Here is a 27,710-nt window from a genome sequence, read left to right as displayed (position 1 = left end):
TAACAGATAATACTTATTTATTACTATATTACAGAAAAAAACATAATTAAGATTTTTGTATAATACAAGTGTATATAATAAGTACATGTGCCATAATATTAGAGCTGCGTGCTCTCATATTAAAAAAAGTAATAAATACAAACAGTAAATAGCATCGCTATAACATTTACAAAAACATAAAGTAAAAAGTCGTTATCACCTATAATTCTAATAATACAGTTTTATCATTATTAATTCGATCCTATTCCCGATGCTGCACTTTATTATAGTTATATTATACTAGAAAATTAAATAAAAATCAACAATAAGTTAATTTTTGCGCTTAGTAACAAAAATCCAACTTGGATTAATTGAACGGTCAAAGAGTCGTGTCAAAATTATGGGTGGACGGCAATCTAGCTCCAAAACTCACCAATTGTTAAATTAATAGTGATAATGGAATGTATTGTATCTACTTTTCTCAGCCTTGTTAATGATAACTCTTTATTAGTCTAACTGTAACTATGGAAAGACTATATCTTAAGTACAGACAATTTTGTGCATTTTAGCATTGGCAGGTGAGTTACAATTTGAAATTTTCTAACGTCCCTAATGAAATAAATAAAAACTGAGCATAAACTTCGTTCCCCGGGTCTTTACAAATCTTCTCAACATTATTTACAAGATTGCACAGTCAGTCCTGGCAACATTAAACAACAAATACAACCTCAACAACTTATTGGAATGAATCACAAGTTAACCCAACAACAAAAGGGCAACTAGAGTTGAATTTGAAACGGTTGCGGAGTGGCTGAGGACAGGAAAGGGTTAGTTGGATTGCTTTTAGCAGCAATGTCGGCCCACTCTGCATCAAACGGATCGGCAGTCCTCTGGAACGCCCCCGAGGAGTCCAGAGACATGGCCCGAGAGTGCGCCCCAATCAAGGGAGCCCTTCGAGGCGAGATCCCGTCCATTTTTCCAGGAATCGGGGACGTGGAATTGACAATTTGACCCAACCACTGGTCCGGCTTCGGCAAGCTGCTGGCGTTTGAAGTAATACTGGTGGTGACCTGACTCTGACTCAAATTGGGGCTAAAACTGGTTGAAGTMATCGACTGATTGAACGTATTGTTGATCGTTGTGACATTCAAATTGACTGTGTTTTGATTAATCGAGGTTTGGTTGTTGAAATTGAAGTCATCGGACCCGCTGTGGGTCAACTGACTCAACCCTTGACTCAGCTGCTGACAGAGAGCTGTGACAGAGTCCCCAGGAGATATCTCCGGGATCGGTGAGACCTGGGGCTTGGGATTCGTCGGCGAAGTCGGCGATTTATACGCATTTAACCTCGCAGTATTACTCGGGAGTTCGTTGACTCGCAGCGACATCTGGCGCTTGAAGGGCGAGTTCTGCCCCAGAGTGCTGAAGCCGCGACAGCTGCCCTGTCGTTGAAGCATACTGGGCGTGGCGTGGGGCCGCTCGATGGCGAAGGGGTTCACCGGGGTCTGCTTTGGAGGGCCACCCACGTCGATGCCGCGCTCCAGACGCTCGGTGAGCCCCTGCTGCCGGAAGGAGCCGCTTCGCGTGAATGTGGAGTTCTTAGTGTCGAACATCATGGTCACGCCGCACTCCTTGTCACGCTTTTGCTTGCGTTCGAGGCAGACGGCGAAGGCGCAGCCGACGGCGTGAGAGAGGCGTTCGCCCGATTCGCGTAGGGCGAGGAAACCGTGGCACATCCAACGCCGGGTGGTGCCATCGCGGCAGATGTAGCTGAAGCCGCGCTCGTGGTTGCGGTCGGGGGCGCAAAAGGAGACTTTCTCGATGGTCTGGTCGACGATCAGACCTTTGGACTCGTCCTCGACGACGCGGAGGCCGTCGCCGCTCACGTGGAGGATGGCGCGGACGGGACGACGACGAGAACCCTAAAAAAAGTTCACTTTTGAGTATTTGATGAATTATTATTTGTTGACAAAAATAAACAGTTGGAGAGACTTAAAATCATTCAGAAATACTCGTACCAGCTTAAAAGATTCTCTAAACTAAAAAAATAATAAACAAAATTTTCTGTAATTTGAAAAAATGTCGACATATTTCAAAATGTCGATTTACAAAGCTTAGCTCTGTAAAAGTATTCACCAATATCAGTTTAAAATTACTCTAGATTTACAACACAACATGATTAAGATAAACTACAAAATTTGCTTTTTTTTGGTTTATTGTAAAAATAGAAACAAAAACTGCACAAAACTGGTAGTACTTTTACAAAATATTTTGCAAAAATGAACCACAACCACAACATCCGTAAAAGAAAACAAAAATACTCTTGAATCTTAAAAAAAAAATTATCAGTATCACATGAATGCAAAATCTTACAAACAATGCTCGAGAAATATATAAAAATATTCAAGAAGAAACAAACTGTATGATTCAGAAAGAAGACTACTAATAAGTAATAAGTCTTCGGTTCGGATTCTTAGCATTCGTTAGCTAAGCCGTTATTTTAATAAGCAACCTAAAATTTCTTGTGGATATAGGCAAATTAAGGTTTTCTGTTTTAGATAAACCAATTTTTTATGCTTATTTGCTAATTTGGCGTTTTTATGCTAAGAAGCATTTTTTGTGCCATTTTTATACTAATTTTGATCATTTTCAGTTTTTGAAGTATTTTTACCTCTATTACTAATAGTTACAAATAATTTATAATTGAGGCGTCTAGTAGCAAAACCGGTTAAATCCAAAAATGACAAAATTTGAGCTTAGATTTCTTATTTTTAGCTTTCATTTGCGCATCGACCTACAAGACAGTTAAAAAAAAGTTTTCAAAAATTAAAAACTGAAACTTAATTTTTTAAAGCCAGTTATGCTTAGGAGAAGTAACTCAATAAAAATAAAAACTAGAAAAGTGGGGTCTGACTTTAGTTGAAAAACGGTATTTCAAATAAAATATTAAGTGGAAAGCAAGTTTATACAAAAACATTGCAAAAAATTTTATCAAAAATGAGGGTTAGAAAAAATTAAAAAAGATTTAAAAATTAATATTTTCGATTTGTTTTACACTTTTTTTTATTAGAAAATAAACTTTGTTTTGAATGTTTTACACAAGTATTTTTGAAAAAAAATATGAGTATATTTTTAGGCATTTTCATATTTTTTTGTTTTTATGCATCTTTTGCTTAAATATAAAGCTTATTTTAGCGCTTATTTTCGTCCTTTTTGTGTTAAAAAATACGAACTCTACTTATTAGGGTACAGAGAGATTATGAAAAAACGTATAGAAAAGAAGAGAGGAGAGAGAAAAGAGAAAAAGAAGCGAATGAAGAGAGAGAAGAAAAAGAGCACAAGAAAAACGAGAAAAAAGAATTCAGAAAAGAAACAAAAAGAGAGAACATACAGTGCGATCAAAAAGTCTGTCTATCAAGCAAGCGTAGAAATTTAAAACGTATATCTATGGAAGATAAAATGTCACTATGACAAATGAGAAATGTCAAAATATTTTTTATGTAAATTATGATAGGAAACCGTGGTGAACGAATTTTATAAATAAACACCAACAAAATCTTATTTTAGTTTGTTTTGAGACGTTTTATAGAATAATTCAATTTAATTAGCTCAATATTTTAATTTTTATAAAATAATTTTTTGACATCTAGATAACATACGAACTGCCATGCAATATACGTCCTCAACCAGGACGCCTACTTGATAGAAAGATTTTTTGATCGCACTATAGAAGTAATTGTGTATTTTGGGGAAGTAGGTAGAATTCTAATGTAAAAAATTGCGATTTTGTTTTCAAGTGACTATAATTGTCAACAGGATTGTAGTTTCAGAAAAAAACTTAAAACGCAAAAGTATAAAACTTAAAAAATAATACGGAAAACTTTATTTCAAAATTATAAAATAAATTGTTTAAAGATTCTTCCTTGTCATTCGTAATTACGAAAATAGTCAGTTTACAGGATTACAGCCTTGTTGGCTGAGATCGATTTTGTGTCAACTTACTCGTAGCACTTTGAGGGCCTCTTCGCACACTTGCATTCCCCTCGATTCGAAAACTTCAACACAGCCTAAATATTTCACAGCGAAAGTGCAAGTTCCGGACCTAACAGCTGACTCATCCGCTTGCCATTGATGAGGTTTCGAACTTTCAGGGACACGATCCTTTCGTCTACGAAAGGAATCCCTGAAGGACCTCCTTAACCTATCCATTTTCCGAGGAGAACGTAGACTTCGCCTCTGAAATAAAAATATCGATCACATAAATATTTCGCATAAAGAGGCTGGAAAAATTTATTACACATGCATGTTACATAAGCTGAAAAAACAGGATGGCTAATTTCGTTTGCAAATATTATATGAGCAAACAAATACGGACGCAGCTAAAATCTTATTTTAGCGCAACACCTGATTTTTGATTTAGATAAATTGTTATATAATCGCTTGCACATTTTTACGCCAGAGAAAATTTTTTCTCACTAATACCGCAATAATGGAAAATGTAACCAAATAAAGCAGCAACTGCCGTTACACTACGATAAATCGAGACAAGTTGGCAAAAAAGACATCAATAACCAAATACCGGAAGTGAGTGACATCTGGATACCGAATGAATGATTGCGGAAGAAAACAGAATACAAAATAAAATATTTTAAAATTGATAAACCATAAAACGAGTTCAAATTAAGTTAAAAATTCTTTACCACCCTTTCTATATCACTTCTAAACCCGTCTTAGTTCCTAAACCTCTTCCAAATGTCATCGGTTGATCCAACATTTAATCAAAATCCTATTGATATTAAAACCATTCAATCACATTATTACAGTTATTCCATTGATAAATGAAAATATCAATTATTTCAGATCTTTTTCCACAAAATTCAATTATTGTAATTAAAACCTAAATGTATTAATTCTAAAATTTACATGTGAAAATTTTGTTTAGTTTGCATGTGATAATTCAAACTGAAAATCATTAGCCAGATGCGATTGCCACATATGGCTGATAAATTATCGCTGATAAAACAAATAGTTATTGAGACAAAATGATAGCAAACTGTTTGTGATTCTAATGCGAAAAATATTAAAAGTGAGCTGCTTGCGTATGCAAAAAAATTGCAAACACAAGCTAGATTCGACATCTGTTTTGCAATTCCGCGTAATATAAAAATCTATTTTGATTTATTTTTCTCTTATAAAGTAAGAATTTTAAAATCAATTCTGATTAATCATTTAACGAGAAATGCCAATTACGTTTTGCGTCAGATTCAATCGAAATAAGTTGCTCGAATTACCGGTTCAACCACGTGGTGTTACTCTCAATAAAAATTCTCTTTAATTATTCTGAAAAAAGCACAGTTCTTTACAAGGTTGTGACGTCACGACCCGTTAGAATTAATATGCACAATACCAAAGACAAGAAATCAAAGTATGCAAGTCCTTGGGCGTGTAGAAGTGGAAATACTTGCTAAGAAAATGAAACTAATTGTATCAAGTTTGAAATTTGCTTACAAAGGGGTTGGTTTGGTAGTTATGTCTTACTTTTGATTAATTCAAGMTTAAAAACCGGTTAAGTTAATTAAATGCATGGACGATTTTGTACAATTGTTACGACAAGGTCTCCGGTTCTTGTTTTCACAATTCTTGTAATAATTCAAGTCAACGACTTTTTAAATTTAGTTGCATCCGAATTTTGATATTAAATCATTGGAAAATGAGATCATTTTTATGGAATTTTGTGAATCATCAAGCAACAAAAGCACTGAATATGCAAGAAGTCGATTTTTGATGTCATGTTTCGTCCAGTGATTCATTTAAGGAAATTAGAGAAAAATTGTAGAGTGATTATTCACTTTACAGATAAAAGCCAATAAGTGATAATTTTCTAAATACTCACACGCAACAACACCACGTACACATTTAATTAGTAGTATTAATTAATGTAAAAATACACGTGACAAGTAGAAAAGCTTGTTTATAGCACTGTAAGACTTCGACAATAAAGTATAAAACAATTTTAATCCACAATTACTTAATTATTCATAAAATGACGTTGAAAGAATTAAATTAACGGACTTTGCATCTTGACGAAATAATTATCGTAAATTTAAATAAATTGAAAAGTTGGTTAAAACAATTCGAACTGACAAACCGGAAGTAACGAAATTATTAAAGCACATTCGAATCAATTCAATTTCGTTTTGCGTAAGCGATTTGAAGAAACGTGACCGATGTGAAAGAATTTAATGGGTAGAAATTTTTACACAAGTGAATTCGAACATTCATTTGAYTCCCAAAATGACTCATTAAGCACTCAGTTAAGTCACCAAGACGATTGTTCAAAAGTTGATAGCAGTGACAYTGACCAGAAATGACAAAAAAAAATCTCCAATTTAAATATAATTGTTTTCACTATTATCTGCTACTTCATGCATCAGTTTTCAATATTTGAACAGAAACTCCACAAACTACAAGCAAAAGTAAGCGTCAATAATTGCAGCTAATGCTAAATCACCATTTACATCAAAAGTATATTTAAAAAATGCTTAGTTTTTTTCCAAAATCGGAAGACCGTCATATTTAACTTATATTAATTACGCTATGATTCAGATCTGTAAAAAATTGTTGTCTTTGTGGAACTGTCTACAAATAGATAATAATAACTACATATTTCAGTACAATCTATTGTTTCTTTCAAATTGTTTGATCATTTTCTCAGTATTACTGCAGCCGGAAGTACAAAATTCATTAAATAAAATTCGATATAGAATTATTCAATAAGAAAGATTGCTCTTAAACGTGTCCATATTGTATTAACTGAATCATCCTGTATAAGTTTATATAAGAAATATTCCTGCATAATTTATGTAATATCACTGAAATGCGATTTGCTATAAATAAATAGATTCAAATACTTATCGCAAATTGATTCTTAAAGTAGAATGTAGAAGTAGACTGCTAACCACCTCAATTGATTCATGTTGTACATGGGAAAAAATTTTGGCCAAAAAATTGTCAAAGGTGTACGAAGATTTAAGTCCTACCTAATGTTAAAAGTACTAATAAAAAAGTAAAGAAATGTTGTGTATTTTAAAAACATTTCTACTAAATAACTGTGTGATATTTAACTTGACAATTTTGTGCAAAATATGTAAAAAATACAACACACTATATTAGTTTTTTCAGTTAAATTCTAAGTACCATTTCATTTTATTACAATACGACTTTTTAAAATCCAATGTTTTAAGAAAATAAGTACAAGTGAGTTTTAACTTATACATACGCAAAAACTTAGAAAATAAAAAAATATAATTAATAATAAGTAAAAGAATTAAAAATATGTAAAACAAAACTTTTTTTTAATTTTCGTCAAATGTCAATAAAAAATACCACTTAACATCATCTAAATAAAGAAAATCGATACACTTAGCTATTGACAGGCGTGGCGTGAATAAATGTAATATCGGCATTGGTGTCATCAGTACAAATTATCTAAAATTTTGAAGTCTAATAATGTTTATAACACGGTATATCTCGGTAACTAAGAAACTTTTATTACATTTTTTTTCACTATTAGTCTTTATTATTTGTCATAACCTATCATACCCTAAAATTATGCCTATAAGTTAAGTATGTATTCTATTTTACGAGAAATTAATATTATTATTTACTCGTTTTAATTGAAAACAATACTCCAAAAAAACGACAATCCAGAGAACCAATTGCAATAATTAGTTTGAATTATATTAAGGTGTTAGTATAATAACTAATTTTTTCATCCTAGTGTTATCTAATATAATTTTTAATTCTATGATATTAATGCAAGGTCTCAGCCTCTAAATTTTCAGCTATGACGTCAATCAATATCAATACCACAATGTTATCAGAAGATGTTTTACCATGTTTAGCATTATTTTAAAATTTTAGAAAAAAATGTCTATCTTTCATTTAAAAAAGTATGGTAGTTATATTCTCAAATGACTTTCATTTTTTCCAAAACAAAATTTAAGTTTTATGCAAATTGGTACACTTTTGTATACTAATGACATCAAGTGTTCGTCGCTAATTAAATTTATTCAACATCTCTGACCTTTCCTCTATAAAAAAATGCTTTGTGTCTTAATTACTGTAAACTAATAGCTTCGATAAATCTGCTTAAGCCGTAATTTAATTCGATGACAGTGCCAATTTCGTAATTAAAAAGCATGTCATAATTAATGGAACCAATTCAGAGCATCAAATTTCAGGAAAAAAGACTGTGAAATAGCAATAAAAAAGTGATTAAAAGACTGAGGGGGGTAAAACACCCCTCATTATTGATTTTATAAATTSTACCACTGCTTTTGTACTTATTCTCGCGGTTGAATAGCCAATCAATAGTCTCAAAATTCAAAAGAAAACATAAAAAAAATGATGTTTTTCCGCCCAAAAGCAATAAATATTAACCAAATTTTCACCTCGTATTGATTTTACCTGCCAAATTTTCATTCACCTCGAAATACCAGATGGCGTCAGTAAACATAGGTGAGGTAAGTAAACGAAAATGTTTTTTCACGATAAAAATATCGGCTAAAGTGCAATTTGACTATTTGTCTAATATTTCAATTTGGGCAAAACTGAGAGCTTTATTGATTTGTTGATTAATTCGAGATAAGGCAAGGTCACGGCTTTTCCTCCGGATTTTCATGAATTGTTAATTTTGAATCAGATTCAATACAGAGCTCCCGCAGGGTTAATTTCAACAAGAAACTTCGGTTGTTCAAGTTTGTCCACACAATGCTTATTTAAACAAGCCCCTCAGGTGGTCGGCTTCCAAATTACTAATTTTGATGAGTTAGAAGCTAAAAGCTATACAAATTAAGTAAATTATGTGATTGAGATATACACCAGACCAGTCCTTGAGCCTAAAAGTGTTTAAATTCATAGAAGATGAATCATCTTAAAAGCTAGAGCAGATTGCATGGTGTGACGCTTGATTTCCTAAAAATTCTTTCATTTTTCAAGAAAATAAGCAACAGGTGGACCCCATATAACCACCCTTTCAATAAAACAATGTCATATTCCGCCCCCATACCTGAATCTCGTCTTAAAAAATTCAAGAAAAAAGCAGCAACCCAATAAAAGCAATTTCTCGATTTAAGTAGGAGACTTACTGTCGTAATAAAAATTCATTTAATTTTCTTTCCCTACTGCGAGGTCTTAGTCCACTCTGGCTACTCGGATTGCTTCAATTCGACTTATCCTCAGGAGGTTTGAGATTTATTTATGTTTCTTAGTAAGGGAACAATTTCAGAAACTGGTGGACTTTATTGTCTGTTTCAAAATGCTGTGCACGGTTAAGGTAAAAAGTCTTGAAATTGGTATATACCAATACAATCTCGTATAAATATTAATACTGATAATAGTAAAGATTTCCTGTTTACTCAATTGGCTCGCGACATTTTGTTTGCTGTAAATGTTGATGTAATAAATATTTATGTGAATACAAAATTTTGATTTACGGAAAATTCTGCCAAATTCTAATGAAAATGTAATAAGAAACATCAGGAAAATTGAAACATTCATTTAGGGATAATCAATTCCCTATTTATTGCTTGATAAAGAAACAAATAGATGATTTTTTTTAGAGTAAAAGTAATAGATAAAATGATTTTTTCTATAATAATACAAAGAGAACCTCATAAAACACCAGCTAGTCATCGCGTAGATTTTAATTCGAATTAATTCCAAGGCAAACAAGTAAAATGTGTAGAAATATATAAAATTTGTAATTATCTCTGAAAAATGTGAAAACAATGCTTAAAAATAATTAAAATACAAAACAATTTCAAATGTCTAATTATTGCCTATTCTAAGCTCTCCACAATTCACAGATGTAAAATATTTGAAAATCAAAATTCGCACATATTTTAAAACGATTTCACTAATTAAGAACTTCATCATAAAAGCAATTATTGTTAATTAACACAGGGTGTCGCAGCGAGTTGGTAAAGTATACAGGGTGTTTCACATAATTTTACGAGGCCTGCGCCTGTAAGATGCAATTAATAATACATATTCCGATAACTCGATTACAAATTTTGAAAAATTAGATAATTTTCTCTGGTTTGTTCACCCTTTCAAAAATTAGTTATTTAGTGATTAAGATAGATAAACTAGAATCACATTCATGCCGTCTCTTGATAGAACCAATGATAATTATTTCTGAAAAACTGCAGTTTATGACCATTAATGAAACTGTGATTAGTTTGACAACTACTGCCATGGGTTTCCAAAAGTTAAATAATTAAATGTGTATTTTTTGTATCTAGTGTTTTGTGACTTTTGTATATTTGGGTGCGTACATTAGGCGCAAGCCTCGTAAAGTTATATAAAACGCCTTGTATTATGACTTTAATTTGTATACACCTATTAACCCACTGCAGCACTTGAAATTAAACATCTTCAGGTACAAAGAGTGTCTGAGAAAAGATGTACAATACAAACTTATTGTATGTATGATTTAAATAAAACACCCTAAATTTTATTTCTTTGGATATTGCTTTTGGTGCTGACGTTTTCAAGCTTATGAATTTTTAAGCAAATTACAAATTTGCTTAGATTTGTTCTTTGACAAAAGCACAGTTTTTAAATACTTATTATACAGGGTGCGTCAGAATTCGCGTCCCAGAGAAAAATTTCAAGTATAAGATAAGATACCAGAAACACGGAAAAAATAATGTTTAAAAAATTTTGACATTTATTTTTTGACATTTGACATTTTTTTATGTCTTTTTAATGATACTGATGATCTTGTATATGTTTTTTTACAATTATTTAGTAAAGGTACAAAAAATTTGCCAATAAAAGCCACAAATAACATTTATAGAATATAGCTTCCCTGTGTCCTCTTATAATAGCCTGCAGCAAAAAAACTTGAAAAATTATTTTTCCAACAGAAATACCTAGAGTCAAAGTGCAAAATTTAAACTCTCATAACTTCGAAATTTTTATAGATAATTTTTTGGTATCTTGGTATCTTACTTTTTATGGCATTTTTCTCTGGGGCGCGAGTTCTGGCGCATCCTGTATAAAATATAACAATAATAGAAAACAAAACTTCCACTAATTACGAAAAAGAAATTACCAACTTTTCTAATATTTCTTAGTAGGAAGAGTGTGTACAATAATGAAATTACCATCAAGGTTTGCTAATTGATATATTACATTTTGTTTAAACAATAAAACACATATTTGTTTTTCTAACTAAAAACAGAAAATTACAGATCGTGGAGATAAGAATATTAAAAAAATTCTTGGCAAAAAAGGATTTTGACCTTAGACAAAACCTGATCAAATTCTTGTAATTTGTTGCTACTACCAACTTTACAAGAAAATATGATCTTTGTAGAAAAAAAAACTCAAGGAAAATTTTACTTATGTGATTAAATTGCAGGCACACAGGCAGAAGCATAAAAATAACCTCAATTTGTTGTAGCAACCGAATTTGAAATTATGAATCCGTGTAATTTTTCCGCAGAGTAAGCCTAATTGGTCATAAAAACTTTAACCGGCTTTTATCTTTGCTAATTTTGTCTTTCATAACTAGATCATAAAAGTAATATTTTTATATTAACATTTGTTCTTTTAACATTTACTTGCTTCTCCATGAATAGATTTTAAGTAAAAAATATCAAGATATTTGTAAAAATCTTAATTTTTCATGTGAGAACATGTAAAAATATCATGCTTACAGCTTTGTTATAATAAAATAGGAACATGAAAAATAAATAAATATTAAAAATACCAGTTTTTCTATACAGAAGATTTAAAATTCATTTTAAACAAAAGAAAACACCTCTTGTCTGCAACCTACAACATATGTAAACAGAATTTCTCGGAAATCTAGTAGAAACACAAAGAAAGGAATGTCACTTTAATATTATACACTGTTTAGCTTGTAAAGTACCAGTTAAGCCCCTTGTACAATGCAGGTATGTAGTTAACGTGAGAATTTTAATACTAATGCTACGTTAACATCAACATAAACTCTCTCATATTCTTAWTGACTCACATTGATAACAATCTTCAAAATGATACAACAAGAGTGAACAGCATGTAATATTAAGACAGAATACATTGTTTGATAAAGGAAAAAAATCAAGAGTCACAGAACRGAATCAAAATAGTTTTGCAATTAGTTCGACATCAAAGCGATTGGATAATCCTCCAAATAACTGCTGCTCATGGTTCGTTACCCCCAATTCTTTTGTCAAGTTGTCCTCAATAACTGTATTTTTTTTTAACAAATTATCACGATTTTCCGCACTTCCTACCGTGTGTGGTTCCCCGAATTTTCCCACATTAGTCCTTTCCAAAGGCTGATGATTGGACGGATGATTTCCCATTTTTCCCCGACTTTCGTCCCACTCACACACCCGAACTCAACACACTAAAGAGCAGATGCGGTCCAACAGATGCTTGGGGTAAGCGTTAGACCAGTTCGTTAGCGAACGTAAAAATGGCCATTACAGAACAGGAAGCGCTTGGCCGCCACCACAACCTGAAGAATGCAGTTGCATGAAGATTTTCTTCATGGAAGAAGAAAGACGACCATCTTCCCCACCGGACGACCTTGGAAACGTGGCCAAACACGAAATTTTCACACAAACACGAGGAGATCACAAGACATTGGAAGAGATTTCAATGCGAGATGAAGCACGCGGAGTTTTTGGAAAACTGCGAGAAAAATCCGAGATTTAGATGGTTTTCGCGATTTTTCACCGGATAATTTTGAGAAAACTGATCGGAAAAGAAAACGACGGTTGGAACAYACCGGACGCGAAACGACGAGTGTTGGGACTTTGCTTATACACAGCGATGACGGTTAAAATCGTGATGGTGTATCCCCACATACTTATACTACCCATCCTGCAAAAGTTTACACAGGTAAACGCACTGTATACACTATTTCGACCAGTTCGAACACAGACTTTGAACCGAAACTCCTCGAATAAAGGGTTGATGTAAGTAACAACTAATTTCATTTGAAATCAGTTTTGTAACTCAATATAGTAATTTAACAGTCATTATTAAGGCTCGGATTATATGCAAAATGCATATTTGTTATTAAGAGGTATATCAACAAAATTGTAAGTTTTCTATGCATATCTACTGTTTTTTAATTAAAATAAGCCAAATAAAAAATGCATATTTTGCATATTTTGGCAACTTGGTGCATATTTTAGGAAATATTGCATATTTGTGCATATTTCCTTCAAATTAAAAATTTCAGTTCAAGTTAAAAATTGGACAGTTTATGAAAAATTACAAAAAAAAAAAGAATACAAAATATTTTAAAGAGAACAACCGGTAACTCGTAAGCTAAACTCAAAAAATTAGTACCCTGCTGAGTGTTTCCTTTTTAAATTGTATTGAACCAAGCGGTTTGATCTTATTTTAAGAACAAAATTTTGTTTTGTTTTTGAGTTATTCGATTTTTGTTGTCTAAATTGCGATATATGTAAAAAAATAATTTAATACAAAGTAGATAGTTGTAATCCCTTAGATCATGACCCTCATAAAAAAATGTTTTTTTGGTGGGTTGCCATTTAAAAAAAAATAATATTTTTGAAAAACTCAAAAACAAAATAAAAATTTCGAAAAATTCAATTAGTTTTTTCAAAAAATAAATACATTTGACTTTTTATTGTTCAAAATTATTCAAAATGGCTGCATATTTGACATACACTGGAGCATATTTCTTAATATTTTGTGCATATTTTTGTGAAAATACGTGCATATATATGTGCATATATTTTACGATTTTTTCGTGCATATAATCCGAGCCTTAGTCATTATCTATCTAGTAGCTCTAGTCACAACAACCTCCAAAGGATCCAATTACCAAAAAAATCATAATTACTGATTTACAGTTTCAACCCAAATAACAATTCGTATAAACAAATTGACAGGACGCAATTCAACATAATTTATCTTTGCAACTGTTTAAATTGTGTACTTGCGCTAGTTTTAATTTAACAACGAACTTGATCCTTTTAATCAAAACGCTCGGTTATTTATAGAAAATTGGGTTCTATTTATGTTCAATTAAAATACTTCACTAAAATTAACTTAACGAGTTTCATTAAATTATAAGGGTTTCGTGAAGGGGTTGGGGGGCCATCAATGATACAAATAGGGGTCTCTATTACTACAAAAACAGCAAATAATAATTAAATTTCTTTGAGAGAGATACTCAGACGGTGAATCGACTACACATCACCACAGGACTTGAAAATCTCCCAGTAAAATCGTTTGAAGGTTATTATTACACTATTATTACACGAGTTATTACTCGTTGCATAAAATGGTGGGAATTCTATGAATGCATTACAGCCGATGCAAACTTATTAACAAGATAAAGGATTTTTATTTAAACACTTAGCTGTGGTTAGTTACACGCACATTTTTATGGTTGGTATTAATAAACTACTTCCCACGCGAATATCCGGTGAATTTCAGCACTTGGTGAGAAAAAATAAATTGTTTGGAAATGAAGAATCATTTGTGACGCAAGTTAAGGAATGATAATTCAATTTGTTATTTTACTATAAAAGACAATTGGATTGTGACGTCAGTTGAATTGTCGGTTATAAATGGTAAAGTAAGTTAAACTGTGTTTACGGTTATGGAATTTGAAAAATTTTAATGAAAAGTTGTTAGAGCTGATAAAATTAGAGTGCATTTTTTATGCTGGTAAAAGGTTTAAAAATTGAAACCAAAATAAGCATACCACCACCAAAAGAGCCATTATTTATTTATTTAATGGTTCATTGATAATTTTTTGTTCCTTACTTAAATACACGTTCTAACAATTATAAATTAACATGCAGAGTTTTTGTTGGTTAAGTGTAAACATATCAATCTACTTACTTCTCGTTTTAAATATTTTAAATTATTTTAAATAAATAGTTTAAGCAAAAAACGTTTGGTTCCATACTGTCTGTTCACCTGTTTATTATTGTCTATAAATCTTTGTTTATTAAAATTAATAGCAAAAATAGTGATTTTTCAGCTATTGTTAAAAAAATATTTTTTTTATTTGCAAATATGTAAATATTTGATATTAAAAATAAAAAAAAAATATTCTCACACAACTTTTAAACAAAAAAATGAGAATTTAACTTCAATTTGTAAAATTTTTAAGTATAACAACAAAAACACTTTTTTAGCTCAGAAAGTGTAAATTTTAAACTTCCATAATTTTGAAATTCTTATTATTATTTTCTGTGAGGCGCGACTTCTGAAAGACCCTGTAGGTATCAAAATGCAGCCCTGGTCTAAAATAACTGTTTATTTTTTAATTGTTTGAGAATCTGATAAATTAATATTTAAAACAAACTCTGTATACAAAAAAATGTTTTGATAATGCAGAGATAAAATTTAAGTTTCCCATTAAAAATGTTTTTGAATGTTTTATACACATCAATACATAATGTATTAAATAGTTGTTACAGCGATAAGTCTTTCATTAAGACCCACTTTTTCCAGGTTTGTAAGTAAATACTTGCACTCTAGTGCATTGATAAACATTACATTATTTATTTAGAAATAATTTCTTGTGGAGAAACACAATTTTGACTTTCAATATTTTAATATTGTTGTTGGAAAGAACGTGAAGTCCCAAAAATCACAAGTTACTTTATTGTAAATATATACAAAGAACAAAAGATTCAGTTTGACCCGATTTAGCAGGTAAAGGCTTTTATATTTCCCTTGTAGAAAAATCGCTTGAGGTAGGTAACAAGCACAACCCTACCCTGACAATAAAATTTAAAATCGTTGTCATAAAACAGGTGAAATTTAACCTCTTCCTAAATATTTTTTTCGTAAAAATGTAAAAGGAAAAGTGGTACGATAATTATGACCCATTAACCTAAAAAAACCACACAAGGAAACCAATGTTTCTGATAAAAAGCCTGCAAATACAATAGCAATTATTGTTTGTTATTATCAACTTTAACGGTCGAAAAATTCATTTAGCAGCGACTTTCATCGACTCCGAAATTGATTGATCGAGTAAACAAACATCTGGAGGCCTTTGAAAAAATAATTACCCACTTCATCATTTCTCGACTCTCGTCAAACAGTTGGAAAAATATTTTCTCAACTGCTGGCGCAATAAAACTCCACAGTATAACAACAAGCACATTGAACTTTTAAACAATAATCCTGATTATGGAATTTGTTTTTTCGAACCGGAAACTGTCCATTTCCATAAAAACGTGTTTACCCAAAAACCTTATCCATTGTTCTTCCTGTCGGTTAATTTCGTATTATGTAGATGATGGGAATTGGGTGCGAAAGTATGGGGAACACTATGTCGGAATATCCCACGGTCTTTACCCCGTCTAACGGACAACAATACCTGTCGTGAGGGGGGGCACTGTATCCGTATGTTGGCGCCGAAGTCATATAGAATCCCTTGTATTATATATCCCAGACGAGGAAACCACACAAATGCTTTATTATAATTACGTGAAAATTATCGACAAGGGACTCTTCGATCTATCACTAAAAAAAACTCACAGTTCCCACAGGAATCTCTCCCAGGAACAAATCACAAGACACCTACACCGACTTGCTCATCACAAATGCACTCTCATTTACGCTTTCTAACTTTTTACTCGCGAAAAATATTACCTCATCAGGTCTAAAATCCTATTAGCAAACGCGGCGAAAAAATCCGATTTGATCTAAGTTATGTGGGTGTCCTTTCGTGACAAGCAAACATATCTATTGATCAGAGCGAATTTTTCTCCACGATTTAACGGATTTGTGTACTTATTACACCCGAGTCGTAAAACCTCAATAACTACTTTGAAAATAAACACGGCTAGCGCATGTAAACTATAACTTTTTATTTTGTTGATTTCCAGCAAGTGGGAGAAAAATCAAGAAAACTGGAAAATACACAAAAAATGTGGGTAAAAATCAATAAGGAAAACTACGTAAAATTGCCTAATAAAAAAGTATTAAAGTATTTTGCGTATATGTACGTACAGTGGAACCCCGGTGTCCGAAACCCCAACTTCATTTTTTTGAGCTCGCTCATTAATTCTTTGTATCATTTACCAAAGTGTGTATTGTTATTTGTTGTTGTTTGAACTGAAAGAAATGCTGTTATTATTTGTTTGATTTGTTTGAGTATATTATTTATTTTCCTTTTACTAGTTGTCATTTCTTTAAGCTAAACTTTAATTTTTCGATTTGGTTTAGTTTTTAAAATAAATAATTGGATTTTTGACAAACACACAATTTTAATAACCTTACTATACTCTTTTTCATATTAATGTGCATCAAGTAGGTTGTAGAAGTCTAAATGCATCTTTAATTTAAAGGCCGGTTCACACAAAAAGTGTCATTAATGTCATTCAGAACAAATCTAATCACATTAATAATGATAAAAATCTTTATGTTTGCTACCCTATGTTAATTAATTGTTAATTTTAATTATTTTTTGCTACCTGGGGTACAAATTTATTTGAAAAAATATTTTTTAGGTAAGATTAAGGTTAGGATTGTTTGAATTTTTGCATGGTTGCCCCCTTAAAATGATCCCTTTCAACGACTATTTTGATGCACATTAATATTAAAACGAGTAGATTTTTGGCGCATTAAAAAAGAAACCTTAGGATTATAACATTTTTAGTGTATTACAACCACCAAGTTTAAAAAATTAAGAAAACTTTAAGCATTATTTTGCTGTATGCTTCAATGAGCTGAAAAAAAAAACAAACCGATTTACACATAGGTACTCTATTGAAATTGTGATCTAACCTTTATTTTTTATAATATTATTTATTACCAATAATTAGTAATATTAATAATAATACAGAGTGCGCCAGAACTCGCAAAAAATTCAAGTAAGATAAGATACCAGGAACATGGAAAAATGTTTAAAAAATTCTATCTGTCTAAAAATTTTGACATTTGTTTTTTGACATTTGACATTTTTTTATGTCTATTTAATGATACTGATGATCTTGAATACGTTTTTCTTACAATTATTTAGTAAAGGTACAAACATTTTGGCAATAAATGCCACAAATAACACTGAACAAAGTTACAATTTAGGATACAGCTTCCTTGTTTCCCCTTGTAATAGACTGTAGCAAAACTTAGAAAATTATTTTTCCAACAGAAATAAATAGAGACAAAGTACAAAATTTAAACTCACATAACTTGGAAATGTTCATAAATATTTTTTAATATTTTTTCCATGCTCGTGGTATAACATTTTTCTCTGGAGCGCGAGTTCTGTCACACCCTGTATCCAAATTTAACCCCAGAACTAATGCATACTTAACAATTTTTTTCCAGCTTTGTATCCTTTTTCCTAATACGATTGTTATACTCTATAATTCTATAAAGGTTGTCCTAGACAACAAAAATGAATCCAGTGCGCTTTCTTGGTTTATTTCTGTGTAAACTGATTCAGTGAAGCAAATCGAGCAACCTCGTTAATTTGCATTTACTGTTAATTGCACCGATAACAAATGAGACTTGCAACTTTTTGTTTTACTCATTTTATAGGAAATTATAGGAAATGAAAATCAGCCACTATGGCAGATGTAGTAAGGAAACAGTTATTACATTTTTATAAGGTGCCAAACTCCACATAATTCAGAATGTCTAAAATTTGTAAGGCAAAAATTCGCAGGGAGACAATTATGAATTTGTATGGAATATGTAAAAAATAAGAAAAAACCGCCAATCTTCACTCTGACATTAGAGAATTGCATTCATTTGAGGAATTAATAATTTTTGCTACCTATTTTACCCCGTAGTTAGACCAGCAATCACAAGCGCTAAAAAAATGAGCGACATTCACTACTCTTTTCTCTACTGAAAATTTAATAAAGCTATCGAGCGATGTTGAATAAATAAAAAGATAAAACTTCTCCAGCTTTATTCGCCTCTCATCCTTTTGTAACTCGAATTGATTTAGTTATTGTGCCATCTATTTCAAATTTTTCTCTTTTCAATTTTATCATTTTAACTCAATTACCTTAATTTTGCTCAAAAAATTTACTTCATTATATTATTTATTTCAATATAATTGTGACAAAGAACTTGTGTCATGTCATTTCCAATTCAAATTGATATAAATAATTTGACAACATTGGAAAATTAACTGAACAAAGTGACCAGTAACTGAAATGAAGTTGGCAAAATTGAATAAAATGTTACCAATCTAATATCAAAATCACAAGCCACGTTGATCAGAAATTTTATTAAACCACAATTTATTGAACTCATGGTATCTAGTTAACAATTTTCTCTTAAAAACATCAAAAACTGGCTTCATGGGTTTTTACTTAAATAATAATTATTTATTTATTTTACTATTATTTAAATAGTTTCACTTTTTATCATGTAATATTGCTTTTTTTAATTATTTATTTATTACAAAACAAGAAACAGAATTTCATTTTTCAAGTGATATTTTCCAATCTTGAACTTGACAAAATGAGGCCAAACTTGAAAATCTTATCATCCAAGGATACGTAAATTAAACATAAGTAGAGCAACCATTTTTTCTATCAATAAGGAGTTTGATTTATTGATTGTAATAATATAATTGTAAACTAAACGTGGTGTGGGGGTCATTCCAAGCTTAATGGTTATTTAAATTGCCACTTAAGTCAAGATAGTGAAATTTAATTAAGTAATAATAATTAAAGCGTGTTTAATTTACCCAACGATTAGGTAAAAACCATTGGGTTATGAAAAATGGTAAAAATTAAACGAATTTTCTCTCATGTTGTATTTACGAGTATTGTTTGCTCTTGTGATCATGTCGTTCTCATATTTCACCACAAGCGACGTCATAGCTGTGTTTCACTATTTTTAAACCTTGTATTATAATATTATAATTAATAATTTATGATACACAATTTTGCTTTTTTGGAGTGAAACTTGAAATTAATAGTAAAAATGCGAGATATAATTAATTTAAGCCTCTCAAGGGGGTTTTCTTCCCTTAATAGACCAGTTTTGGCGTTAGAAATGTCATCATGACGTTACTAAAACCACGTGGGGTCTGTGAGGAAAAGGACCACCCCGTACAATCCCATATGTGCAAGAAAGACAGAATCAGATCAATAACACGGACATCGAAACAACTAGGAGCGACCAGCCCAAATCCATTGCATTCCAATAAGAAATTTTCGAAAAAAAAATCACTCTTTGATACAATCAAAGTAGCAGGGGTCAACAAATGCCCAACGTTTTAATGGAGGCAAATTGCCTGTTTCAATTGTTGACTTGATTATTTTGTTCCACAACAAGCTAATGAAACCACTTTAGACATCATTAAATGTCACCGAGATGATTACGCGCAAGGTAACAGTCGGGATTCAAAAATCTGGTTCGGTTTCAGACGGCCTTGCTCTGATAACAATTGCAAGTCGGCGCCTGCTATGATTTACCCAAAATTAGGGGTAAATTGACCACGTGTGGGTAATGCAAATCAAAGCCGACTAGATTAACACCTGAGACTTACCTGTATTTCGCAATTTATGTCATGATGGCAGGAATTGGCGAAATTTGAGTAAAAAAACACTCGCCACTTGAACCGGATGACACGGGAGCACCCGGAGTTTTGATTATCATTTATCGGACGTTAATTTTACCTGTTTTATCTCTATTCCGCGACTCAGTCAACTAAATACACTTGCAATTCTGTCTGAACTAGATACACAAGATAAATTCTGGGAGATTTTCCGATAAATTATATTCACAAATTTAGCGAGTGAGACGAAATATTTGATGGATTTATGGTTGTGATAAGGCGAAAATGGTACGACGTGTGATAAAATAAAGCCTGACTATTGGTTACAATGACCGCACGTAGATTTGAAAATATTGCTCTCTCTGTCTGACAGGTTTGTAACAAGGAGGAAAAATAAGAGATGTGGAATATTGACGTGAAGGGGAATCAAGATTTAAATGTCAGTGAGCGTGTTCGCGGGAAAACCGTCGCGAGCGCCATCTAACGGAAATGTGGGTAAAAAGTAAAGTTTTCTAAGTAAAAAGCTTAAGATTTTGATTATTATTGATAAAAATTTTGATAAAAATTGTTCACATTTAATTTATTTAATAAATTTTTAAAATATTACTACAAACATAACACTCCGTAATTATCGTAAAATATGTACGATTTAAATTAGGAGAATTATAAAGTGTTAATTAAGGCTTTCCTGCTTTTACTTTCACCGGAAATGCTTCATCAGCACATACATACTTTGTATAATGCTTATATTTTTCAGAAAATAGTTTTTAAAGAAAACAGTTTTTGGGCTRTTTCACATTAACATAGGTATGGAATTTTACAGGTTATAAGTTATACAGGGCGATTCAGATAAGATAATGAGCCTTACGATCTGGCGATGCAACCCAAAAAACAAATTTCATATACGCCTTCGATCCAATTAAATTAGAATTTGCAAATTTAATCCAAATTATCATCTTATGACTTATGTCACTCTGAGATTAGTGCAGAGAACGATCATTAGTGTCATCCAGTTCTCGCGGAATGATAGAGAAACTAGAGAAGTCTTTTCGGTGTAAACCCAATACAAAATGTATGAAAGAATGAAACATTAAAAATAGGCAAACAGTTTTTTTATAAATCATAAATTGCTTGTCAAGGCACTGTCAGAGCAACATAAGATAACTTGGATTGCAAATGCAAATAGTAATTAAAATTAGATCAAGACATAAATGAAATTTGTTTTTTGGTTTGCATCGTCAGAACGTCGGGCTCATTATCTTATCTGAATCACCCTGTATAAGTTAGTTTAAATATAGTTATACAAGTTTTAATTACTTAATAATAAAGTAATAATAATTACGTAAGCGGTATACTCTCATGAATACATACAAATTTTATATTATCGAGTATTTAAGTTCAATCAAGTAATTGATGGTCAATTAAAATTTACTATATTTTTAGACACTGCCAAAATAGAATTTATCGATCTTTTTGTAGAAATGTAGAATTGAAAAATGCAGATTTTACACATGGGTGAAATTTGCATATTTTTCCATACGAATTTTAGACACTAATGGAGAGTCTTAATAGTATATTATTCAACGAGCATATAATGATGGCCATTATTCACGATGGTGAAGTTTAAAAAACGAGTCGTAAACCAGTTTTTTAATCCCTTGGGTCTTGAGTGATAATAGCCATGATAATGCGAGTAGAATACTATATAGTTATTCATGAGATAGGTATTTATGATTTTTTCGCCACAACCCATTATGCATGTTGCAGCAATTTCTTATTGATTTCAGATTTTGAAAGTAATTATAGCTGAATCCACGATGGCTATTTTTAATCTTGTCTCTTTGACATTAAGGCAACAAAATCATCTCTCAAACGATACAACATATTTTCTTATCGTTTACCAATGACTGGGCGCATGTTTAGAAGCCGATGGTAGACACTTCGAACACCTTTTACATTAATTTAACTTGTTAATTTATTTGTTGAATTTTGATTAAATAGAGGTTATCTGTCAATCTGACGTTTCTGACACATCTGTTCAACTTATTTTGATTTCGAATTTAAAATAAATAACATATTTAATATAGTAGTTACTGGTATTGGTACTGTTGGTTGCGACACAAAGTAATTCAAAAGTATCTATCTTCTCATGAATAGTATTGTATGTGCTTTATCTACGACTATGAAAAATTTTCGATTATTGGTTTTGAAAAAATTGACGTTTTAATTTAATTAATAAAAATGTCAAATTGCGTTCAAACAGTAGGCCATACAGGAAAGAGTCGTGGAGTATAAATAAATGTGGAATATGAACTAAATTATGTGTCTGGATACGCATACAGTATAGTATATTATTCAAGGAGTGAGAAAGTTCGCCATTTCCATGAAGATGAAATCTACGATATGAGCCGAAGGCAAGTGACTTAATTCATCTGAGTGGAAATAGCCATTTCTCACGAATTTAATGCAATACTTTTTCTAATCTTAAATAATGGCTGCAATACCTATTTCATTTTATATTTTCTTTTGTTTGTCAACATACACATTAACCAATTTTTTTCCATTTTCTCCACAACTGTGGAGATGAAGATTAAACAACTTTCTCAATTAAAAAAAGTATGAGAAAAGTATGTACAAATTCTTTAAAATATGATTAGAAAAACATTATTTAACAATCATAGATAAAAAAAAATTGAGAGTATCCTGTCATATTTGACATTTCGAATTTTTGTCCAAAACTAGAAGGAAGTTTAAAAAAATGTGTGAAAACTACAACAAACCCCAAATCGACTACAAGAAAGAAAAAGACGACCTTTCCGAATTATACAAAAACCGGATCATTTACTCCCTCCCAGTCCGCGCCGGCTATTGGTCAAATGAACTCGCAATACGCGAACAACTGGAATTTTCATACAACTACAAAAGGGAGCATTGCCAACTCCTTATTCAGAAAACACGGAAAATGTTCCGTAATCTCCTCCGGCCTACTGTCCTATCCTCCGACACGCCATACATCGCATACAATGTGAACTACCAAATCAAGTCGTACGGAATCAAAGAAACCAACCCTTGCGGTAAAGAAAGTCTTCAACCTTTGTATTTATCAGGGGTTATTACCGAACGAGAAATCGAAAGCACCCAACATTTCACCCACGGATGTGTCCTCACAGCCTCCTCAGACCGGACTCCCTGCATTCGTAACACATTTGTTTTCGTGGGGTGTGATTCGGAAAAGTCCGGGAATGTGAATTACGGTGAAGATGTTTACATTGAAATTAGCGAGAGTGAAGGGCCTCCTTTGTACGTTCAGTGTGAAAACTCAACGATGGACACTTTCGGGAAACATCTAAGTTTGAGACTGAGCCGCGTACCGGATATTTATTGCCGGTTCAAGATTTTGCACTGGAAGCCCCAGCTCCGGGACGAGACTTGTGGCACTTTTGTCGTCTACAACTCCTACGTTATAATCCAACACACGGCTTCTGGACACAACTTAGCAGCAGAGTTTCACAACTGGATGCCCACTTTTTTCGGCAGCGAATGCACGACTTCCTGTCACACTTTCCGCGACACTCATSGGATGGAAACTAGCGAAAATTTGTGGAAAATCGTGGGACACGAGAAAACGGATTTAGACCACGTGCAAATGGCCCATGCCGCACCAAATTTGTGCGACAAAAAGAAGTAAACTGTTTTAAAAAATTTATTTAGTCTTTTAATCAAAAACAACAACAAAATCCCGGCATACGTAGCATACACACTTTACAAGCTTAATAAATAAAACATTTTTTAGAATATTTATTACCTCATCCAAATATCATCCATGGCTTTATCTGACAAATACTTATCTGGCAAAACTTTTAAAGTCTTCATTGTATCTATGTAAAAAAATATTTCGGTTGTGACTAAGCCGTGCTGGGGGCCGCCGTTGTTTTGGATGTTCATCTTTAGGAGCTGCTCTCGGAGGCGCGATTTGAAGTTTTTGTGGATTATTTCGTAAATGTCGGTGATCTGGAATAAATAATAACAACATGACAAACATTTTGACAACTTTTTTACATTTTATAAAACAAATCACGTCTTTCACCACGTAGTTTTCATGTTAAAAAAAAATAAGTACCGTGCGATCAAAATAAATAAATAAATAAATAAATTACAGTAGGCGGTGATTAAAGTCCTTCAGATGACAATCCTGACTTTTGACATCAAATGTCAGTGGAAACTTTGACAAGTGTGCGTTTTATCCATTTAGAGTGAAATAATGTTTACTTTAGAGCAGAAAATTGTTATTGTTGCAAGTTATTACAAAAATGTTGTACAAGGCGAAAACGGTGAATGGTCATTTTCACTTTGTGTGGGAAATTTTCAGCAAAAGTTGATGCCAACTGTAGAAGATAAATCGTTGCCTACTCTAATTATTTTTTTTTGATCACACGGTACTTTTGAAAATTATATTTTTCCACTACTAATGAATAGAAAAAAACATCACTTACTCATCATTTATACAAGTTTGTCCAAAAAATACAATCTTGGATAAATTTGTTTGAACTGTAATATGTTCTCAATTAATGTTGGTGGAAGCGAGATATTTTTGTTTTACTTTCTTATTCAGTTACCCACCTGCTCCTCTGGCAAGACTGGACTAACCGCTTCGTGCAACTTCGTAAGATGCCTTGAAACATTTCTGAAAGCTTTTGACGGAACAGGCGGCTTGGCATCCCATTCATTCAACTGATCCCCCAACAGACTATTCATAATCGATAAAACTTTGGTTTCGAGCTGTTGAATATGATGTCCAATATCCCTCTCCACCGCATCAAATSCGCCCAAAGGGTCACTCGTCAATGCATTAAAATGCGCCCGAATGTGCGGAATCAGCCATAAAACCATCTGCAATGACCTCGACGTCAACGCTAAATTCGTCGTCGTTATCGTCTTCAGCCCTGCTGTCTTCAACGCACCTGCACCCAGTACCAATTGACAACTCCGCGAATTGAACGTTCGTAATAACTCAGTCAGATTTCGCCCGATTATGGGGGCTAGCAATTGCAAATTATACGCACAAACACAATATTCACAAACTAGTTGTATGAGGATTAAGACCGTCCCCACTGTTGTATAATCCTGCGAGCCGATTTTCAAAGCCGGTGCAGGTTTCTGTAATTTCTTTTCGTTGTTTTCCCCAGTCGGCGAACTCGGCAACGACTTGATCACATTCCCTAAAGCTAACTTGTCGACTAGCATTTGTATTTCTTGAGGCACTTCAGCGACTTTCCACCGTTCCGCGTCTAGAAGCATCGTGAGTTTGTTTTTGCGTTGGCTGTGGAATTTATGAACGTAATTTCCTGCTTGGATCTTGAATGCCGCCCTCAAAGCGGCACTTTGCCGCCCACACACTTTCTCACAAAGTTCAGTGAAGTTATCGACAATTGTCGATAATTCAGTGACCTGAATTGRCGTTATGGTTTGCTTATCGGATTGAGTGCTGACTAATGAAGCTAATCGTTCATGGCAATAATCACAGATTGAAATTAATAAGTCTTTTAGTTTGATTTCGACGCGGTTGTGGTCTTCGAGACTTAGGAAACTTTCAGAGTCGCGGAGAGAGGGCGCTGATTTCAGACCGGCGCTCGTGTCTGCTGTTTCTTTGATCACGTTATGAACAGATTTCACCCTCTGGACGAGCTTGCCTAAAAAAAAATCATAACTTGTATACAATAATAATAATTTTTATACCCACCAAGAGCTCCACTTGCAAGCGTCAGCACCCTCAACCAATGAGCCGCGTCCATGCTGGGGGCCACCTCCCCCGACCCCGTCATCTCCATATCATCCTCAACATCCGCCAACTCTTCAATTAACAACTGTTTGAGTAAAGTCTGCGCAGCGGTGACAGCCTCCTGTTTATACGTCTCCAAAAATTGTAAATTGTTTTGTCTCAACAACCCCGCAACCAAACTAACCAACCTCTCCTGCTCCAAAACCCCACCTTCTGCTTCCAAAGGCCGATGTAAATCAGCGGCGGCGTACCGCTCAAACTCAGTGCTCAACATTTTATCAATCAATTTCGACATTTCTTTAAGTTGCGACGGTAAGTGTCTCAAACTTGTGACCCCTGCCAGTTCCTTTGACAACACTTCTTGGGTGCTASAGATGAGTTCGAGGGCTGCGACGTAATCTGAAGAACTGAGGAGGAGTTGGAGGGTGGGTTGGGTTTGCAAGACAGTCGCCATTAGTTTGAGTTTGTCCACAAGTTTGACGTGGTTGGACTTGGCTCTGGCGAGCCCCACCAGTTTGAGGGAGTCTTTGGCGAGCGTTTTATCGACTTTTTGTACTTTAGAACGCAATGTTTTGACCTCGGTGTGGGCAACACCCATCTGTTCCATAATCGTGTCGTGGGAGGTCATAGCGTGGAAAAAAGCGCCGGATTTCTGCGACACCTGCTTGGCGATTTGCACCTCAACGATGTCCAAGTAATGACTCAACTCCTCTTGCAAGACATGGTCTTGATTCCGGTCGTTTCCGCGGAAAACTTGCACAAACACTGAAGGGTCATTTAAAGGAAAATTCTGCCGCAGGAAAATCGCAGGGATTGATTCGATACTAACTTCGCCATTGATCAGATCCGTCTTCGTTCGAGTTTTCACATTATTCGTTTCTAGTTTGCTCTGAGAGAGCCGTATATGCCGCTTGTACCTTTTACCGATTTTCCGAATGTAGCCATCAAAGTGCGAGTAGGTTATTTCAGGAAGGAAGGGACTTTTCTCGATTTGACCCTTCTCAACAAATGTATCACCCCATGTTTTCACGAAAAAATTGGATTGCTTGCCACGATTTGGGTCGTTTAGAACGGCCGGGAGGTTTTGAGCAGCGGAATATAAGGACCACTGCTCAACAGCTGGCGTCATGTTACTCATATAAGACCCGGTGGACTACCTTGTTTTGTATTTTTTCATTTTTGAGAACCTAATCATCACATTTATTTGAAGCACATCTATATCAGGTGATAAAACCACTACTTTGACAACTCATGTCACGAAAAAATGAACTATCAGATTTAAACGTCAAAAACCAGTGTCGCCAATAAGCGAACTCGAAATGTCTCCAACATTACTTAAGGGACAGATACCGGGTGACTATTATTATTTATATGTTTGTGACAAAAAAATATATTGAC

At 33.1% G+C, this 27,710-nt stretch overlaps 3 protein-coding genes across 6 annotated transcripts; 1 reads left to right on the top strand and 2 right to left on the bottom strand.

Moving 5' to 3' along the window:
• Positions 1-20,734, bottom strand: LOC123011002 (protein numb). Of its 2 annotated transcripts, none has more exons than XM_044408258.1 (3): positions 20,525-20,734; positions 3,982-4,215; positions 1-1,901 (listed from the first exon to the last, which is right to left on the bottom strand). In XM_044408258.1, exons 2-3 carry the CDS (start codon positions 4,186-4,188, stop codon positions 759-761), a joined length of 1,350 nt encoding a protein of 449 aa, XP_044264193.1. In that variant the 5' UTR covers positions 4,189-4,215; positions 20,525-20,734; the 3' UTR covers positions 1-758. The 2 variants fall into 2 exon arrangements, with proteins under 2 accessions (XP_044264193.1, XP_044264185.1); XM_044408250.1 differs by lacking the exon at positions 20,525-20,734 and adding an exon at positions 12,291-12,819.
• LOC123011019 (cilia- and flagella-associated protein 161) lies at positions 12,573-24,239 on the top strand. 2 transcript variants are annotated; one of them, XM_044408269.1, is made up of 2 exons: positions 12,573-12,980; positions 23,276-24,239. In XM_044408269.1, exons 1-2 carry the CDS (start codon positions 12,718-12,720, stop codon positions 24,219-24,221), a joined length of 1,209 nt encoding a protein of 402 aa, XP_044264204.1. In that variant the 5' UTR covers positions 12,573-12,717; the 3' UTR covers positions 24,222-24,239. The 2 variants fall into 2 exon arrangements, with proteins under 2 accessions (XP_044264204.1, XP_044264215.1); XM_044408280.1 differs by lacking the exon at positions 12,573-12,980 and adding an exon at positions 20,943-21,024.
• On the bottom strand, positions 24,223-27,589 carry LOC123010990 (vacuolar protein sorting-associated protein 54). 2 transcript variants are annotated; one of them, XR_006413121.1, is made up of 4 exons: positions 26,274-27,589; positions 25,134-26,223; positions 25,027-25,081; positions 24,428-24,544 (listed from the first exon to the last, which is right to left on the bottom strand). XR_006413121.1 is itself a non-coding variant. In XM_044408234.1 (3 exons), the coding sequence occupies exons 1-3, from the start codon at positions 27,448-27,450 to the stop codon at positions 24,335-24,337; spliced, it is 2,457 nt and encodes an 818-aa protein (XP_044264169.1). In that variant the 5' UTR covers positions 27,451-27,589; the 3' UTR covers positions 24,223-24,334. The 2 variants fall into 2 exon arrangements, 1 of the variants encoding a protein (XP_044264169.1); XM_044408234.1 differs by lacking the exon at positions 25,027-25,081 and having other exon boundaries at positions 24,223-24,544; positions 25,154-26,223.
• Positions 27,590-27,710: the final 121 nt, after the last annotated feature.

The sequence above is a fragment of the Tribolium madens genome, unplaced genomic scaffold (assembly GCF_015345945.1).
Source record: "Tribolium madens isolate multiple individuals breed KSU strain unplaced genomic scaffold, Tmad_KSU_1.1 Scaffold_19;HRSCAF=116;Tcas5.2_LG9, whole genome shotgun sequence".
Lineage (NCBI taxonomy): Eukaryota > Metazoa > Arthropoda > Insecta > Coleoptera > Tenebrionidae > Tribolium > Tribolium madens.
The sequence above is the reverse complement of the archived record's forward strand: the minus strand, read 5'-3'. Positions and strand labels throughout refer to the sequence as shown.